The 5,737-nt window shown below is 34.8% G+C and overlaps 1 protein-coding gene across 4 annotated transcripts in view; it reads right to left on the reverse strand.

The window, feature by feature from the left end:
• Positions 1–4,880, reverse strand: part of LOC107683668 (amyloid-like protein 1) — a 53,555-nt gene extending 48,675 nt beyond the window's left edge. For 3 of the 4 annotated variants that reach the window (XM_016479742.1, XM_016479741.1, XM_016479740.1), the window contains exon 1: positions 4,628–4,880. In XM_016479742.1, coding sequence (XP_016335228.1) covers positions 4,628–4,690 — 63 coding nt within the window. In that variant the 5' untranslated portion in view covers positions 4,691–4,880. The remainder of the gene's footprint in view (positions 1–4,627) is intronic. The other variant, XM_016479743.1, reaches the window with a different exon arrangement.
• Between the last annotated feature and the right edge of the window lie 857 nt (positions 4,881–5,737).

Below are 5,737 nucleotides of genomic sequence, written 5' to 3' on the forward strand. Positions count from 1 at the left end.
CAGTAAAAGTAGAAAATGTATACAAAACAAATAAATAATATTCACCACTAGTAAAAATAAAGTATATAATTTAATATTGAAAAATGTAATATCATTTTAATAATATACTTTATTTATTTAAACAAATATTTACTTACTATAATAAACAATACATATATATAATACATATAATATATACAGTTATTTAAATTAATTATTCTTTAATATGTAATTTTTAATTCTTACATAAATTGTAAAAATATACTAAATTATGTTAATTACACCATATATAAAACTATATTCATTATATATATATATATATATATATAATTTAACAATTTATTAGACATTAGGCTTTCAATAAATGTATAAGAAATCTATCATTGCTGTGGAGCTGTCAGGTCTTTATATATCAAATCCAAAACCAACAAAAACTGAATCTACCATTGTTGATAAATGAATCATCCACGTAGCCTACAATCATCAAAATTCAATGTACATTGTTCCTAAAAAACTAAGTCCAAATGTGCTCCATAATTGTGCATGATCTTCCAATCGTTTGGAACCATTTCATGCTATGTTCCCTGAGGGGCTTCACTGTACAGTTTCATCAGGTCTCAGGTTCCATAATGTGGAGTCTTTCCTCAGCTTCTCGAAATCCAATATCAAAATGTTCTCAGAGGGATCTCACACTCCCAACAAGCTACACAACAGGCCACAGTTCAGCTGTTTTCCTGTGTGCACAAACACAGTATGAAAGAGCACTGCAGCACTCCAAAAAACCTGAGAATAATCCTTGCTCTCTAGCATCAGCAAACAACCGCTTCACTACAGTCTAAACATTGCTTCATGAGGGAAACAACTCCCGGAGAAGATTACATGAGGTACATCATAAGGTACGGTGAGGAAAATGCTGCTTTTTGTAAACCACATATTCAGGGTGAAGTTTTAAGAAGTGGTGTTTTATTGTGAGCCAAACGGGGGAATCCAACATCCTCAATCGTGACCGCAAAACCAATGAAGCCAAGACTGACTGTACAACACAACTGAGTTACTGGCAGCAACGGTAATCCCAGTAATGCTCTTACCAGTCCAGCATAATTGAACAATGAAAGATGGGTTTATGGCACATAAATTTAAGCAATCTGCACTGGTGGTTAATAAATAAAGAAGTATAGTAATCCTCTTAGGATATGACTGTCAACTTTTTGCACGCTCCCACTTTCGAATAACAATGAATAGGATTTGCACCTCATCCAGATTATTTCTAAATGGAATTATGCTCACTGTTTCACACAAGGTGATCTTAAAGACTCTCACACTTATCCCTTCAGCTTTCATCTGTCATACAGGTGTATCTGAATAGAGTTACATTTGTAATCTGTTTGTGAATGGATACATGGTTAATCAAAGAAAAATACTGCTACAGCACTGTTGCTAATGCTTGCTATCATGTCAACATAATATCTATTTTCTTCTTATTCTTACTCATGAAACTCCAGCAAAATGAATCTCTGTGTAAAATGTTCGGAATTTGTCGTATCACATTGAATAGTTGATTTACAAATGATTTACACTGAAATTTGTCATGAATGAGGCCCAGTGTTTCTATTGACCGACCAGTAGGCCTGGGTAATATATAATGAATTATTATATTATATGATCTGTGATATTCATATTCTTTAAAACTCAACAGGAAAGATACCAATAGAGTTCGGAAGTTAATTTCCCCAAATTGGTTCTTTCGAACTGTCCACTATTTTTAATCAGTAAAAAGAAAGATTAATCGATTAATTTGCATCCTAAAATTTAAAAATGTTATCAGAAGCCCAAGTGTGTCATTTTACATCCTTTAAAAGGTTTTAGTAAAATATATATGTACAGTAGGGAAATACTGATTATTACATAAATATTGTTATGCTGGTACACATCCACAGAAATTATTATTTTTTTTTGTGTATTGTCTTTACATGCCTTGAAAAGTTTTTTCTGTATTTTACTCTTGCTTTGAACATTTTGAATGCTCTTAACAATAAAGACAGTTCAAAACAATTAAACCAAATGGTTCCTCTGATTAAATAAAATAATCTACGATCCCATTTCAAAGCAAATACATAATTATTAAAATATACTCTACCATTGAAAAGTTTGGGGTTGGTAAGATGTTTTACATTTTTTTGAAATTAGTCTCTTGTTATTTGAACAAAAACAGTACAACAGTAATATTGTGAAATATTATTACAATTTAAAATAACCATTTTCTATTTGAATATTTTTTTAAATGTAATTTACTCCTGTGATGGCAAGAAACATTTCTTATTATCGATGTTGTGCTGTTTCATATTTTTGTGGAAACAGACTTTTTTCTTTGATTAATAGAAAACATCTGAAGAAGACAAATGAGGGTCAGAAGGAAAAACCCTTCTACAGTATGTAGTCTGCACATACACGTCATCATATTTTCTCTCTGTTCAATATTTTATAATAAGTGCACAGACATTGCTAAAGGCACTGCTGCAATAAACACGGACAAAGAAAGGGTATCCCCTCATAGACCCCAATGAACTTTGATATCTGTGCCAAAGATATCGCAAACCAATCTTATCTAACCTGCTTTACCACGACAGTACGGACACACTGGGTCACTGCACATTGCAGGTGACAGTGGGTTTCCTAGACACACCCTAAAAACTCTGCTATTTCCCATGAGGCTTGACGGCAGCATCTGTGGACCAGCAGCTAGAGGTGAGTGCTGACGCATACAACAGGAGAGGGGACAGTGGAGGTCAGCCAGGTCTCCCTCCCTCCCTTCCTCCGCCTATGTGCTTTTCCAGGTTTTCTAGGCAAGCTACTCATTGAAAAACAGATTGACGATATTATAAACTAGTTTCAAATGCGACAGAAACAGATGAGTATACTAACACAATGTCTTTATCAAGTTTTTAGTTTGTAAAGGCATTTGTCGATTTATTATAGCTTAGGTTAAGATTGAATTCCACTGACCTCAATCAAACTGAGTGCATTCTGGGAGACAGGATGTGACTTCATAAAGAGGATTAATATTAAGAGCAGAGCGGTTTCAGAGCTGATTGATTATTGGTCATTGACTGTGTGAATGACTGAATGAACAAATGAACAGAGTAAAGAAAAACTGTATTTTCTTATTGATTTTTTGAGGTAAAATTTTACAATAAGGTTGTGTTAACATACATAGTGAATGTATTGAATTAATTATGAATATTTTTTACAGCATTTATTAATCTTGGTTTATATATATATATAGAGAGAGAGAGAGAGAGAGAGAGAGAGAGTACATCTAAATTTTTATTTATACATTTTAAATTGTTTATATTTTATTATTTATATACTCTTTCATTAGCTCTTGTGAGCTCATAGCACATTAATGTTAACACACAACTTTTAAAAATATATGTAATGTGCTATATATTAAGAATATATAGAATATATAATATATGTAGTTTGTGTAGACAATATTTTGCGTTAATTGTGTTACCTTTAACTCTATGTAGCTGTTTGTTTCCTCATGACTGAAGACAAATGCTAAAAGTTCATGTTAGGCTTTTTCTAAAATGATACCTATGTCGCAGTCTAAAATATTTTTTTATTCCCAAAAATGGTGGCAATAAAAATCCCTGGCTGCATGCAGTGAAGGATTGACAGATATGCGTTCTCTTGATCGCACCCTGATTCATTCACAAGAATTGAAAGGGATTTACAGTGTTTATATCCTGTCAGACAGACACGATCCTCTTCCTGCGCAACACTTTATTTCCCCAACATCTGAATGTGGTCAAATCTAGCATCAAATTATATAAAGTGCTTATATAAATCTACCACATTATTTTTTTCCAGAAAGGATTACCAACCCTTTCTAAATTCAAAAACGCTTCATCATCCAATAGTATTTCTCTATCATTATGCAAAATAAATAAATAAATAAAAAACAGAAAAAGCAAATAAGCGTGGGATGTTCTTGGGCCTTGAGGTATACAGCAGGCTTCGTCAGCACTGCAGGCCGTAGAGGCTGCAGCATATCTAATAGCACTGAATCAACAACCCACCAGACATCATTCAAGCATCAGGGCTGAGAACGTGTCTGCTCTGCTGTAACAATCTGTGTTCTCCAGCTTCAAACTATTTGATCTGAAAGACTACTCAAAAATGTCACATTTTACTTATACATTGAATTTTCTCAGACAAACAGCCAGTCCAGTTGCAAACCAGAAAGTAAAATTGTAAAATCAAACAGATTCTTTTACAATCTAAGATGCATGGCAACTCATTAAGTTGCATATCGGACATCTGCAGTCCACCATCTATGAAAGACAGCAATTCCCTCCTCAATGCAAGTACGTATTACATACTAAAAAATCAAATAGATTGCTCAGTGATATCAATTGTTATACTAAGAAACATCCATTCTTTAATGAAAAAGCTGTGCCCCACCCTACGAAATAAATATGTTCAGCTAACTCATCTTTCCATTTATCAGGCCAAGGTCCCAATTGGTTCTTTCTCTCAAGAAAACAGCCTATAGGGAAAAAAATAGGTAGCCTACCCACGGTTAATCTGAAACAAGTGCATACAAATAAGAACAAGAAATGTATCATCCGCATTCGGATCCTACCTCATCTCTCCAGACGCAATAAGACAATAAAGTCATCAATATTAATGGCGTTTTCTGCCCCATTCTTCTTAGTATTTAACTTTGCTGATTTCTTTGATTGTCTATTTTTAACTACTGTATTATCTCCAAAAGAAAAAACCAACGGGTATGAACTGTTCTGCTACGGGATACGAGCTGGTCTGATCGGAGATATCTCCTGTGTCCGCAGATCTCAGTGTGAACTGACAATCGGCTGCGGCTCCGCTCAGTAAAACCAAACCCTCCTCCGCTCGGGTTGCGCAGAAGGTGGGCGTCCATTTGCTGAAGAACGGCGCCCCCTGCTGGACATCCGTGGACAGGCACCGTGGGCGCTTATGAGGAGAGAGGTTAAATGAAATCGGTGAAGAGACAATTATAAAACCTCATACTTTTCAGCTATCTAAATGTCTCTCGGTGCATACATTTAATTATTTCCATAGATTTTACAGCCACTATATACAGATACACTGCGTTACTTTTACAGCCACCTGTTTATGTTTAAATTGTGTAGTTTCAGGATTGAGCCGCTAGAGGGAAGTCAAGATAAATGTTTACACCATGTACGCACGCGCTAACGTATAAAGGCCTATGTATGAACATTAAACTAACAGATTTTATGGCTGTATAACCTAGAAAGCTAATGAGACTAACTTTTGATTGTAATTTTAATACGAGTCTGATGGATGAATGCATTTATAATATTACTGCCCTAGAAAAAGATTTTGACAAGGGGCAAGTTGAGACAATTTGGGGGCCTTTATAGCCTACCTGTTGATTGTAACTGTAAAATCAACACGATTCATGAAACACGTCATGAAACAGCAAAAACTTCAAAAAAAAACAAAAAAAACATGGCAACTTGCATCGGCCCGCTATTTATATGACACAAAAACCTTTCAGGTATTTATTACACCTCTTACCTGAATGCCTTTGTTCACTTGTTTAACTAACTGCAATATAATAATATTAGTCTGGAGTTACGAACAATTCTGAACAAGGTGTCTGAAACCAATATACAAAATATACCAGGGCTGTCCAAACTCGGTCCTGGAGGGCCGGTGTCCTGCAGAGTTTAACTCCAGCCTCCAACCC

The sequence above is a fragment of the Sinocyclocheilus anshuiensis genome, unplaced genomic scaffold (assembly GCF_001515605.1).
Source record: "Sinocyclocheilus anshuiensis isolate Anshui unplaced genomic scaffold, SAMN03320099.WGS_v1.1 scaffold2691, whole genome shotgun sequence".
Lineage (NCBI taxonomy): Eukaryota > Metazoa > Chordata > Actinopteri > Cypriniformes > Cyprinidae > Sinocyclocheilus > Sinocyclocheilus anshuiensis.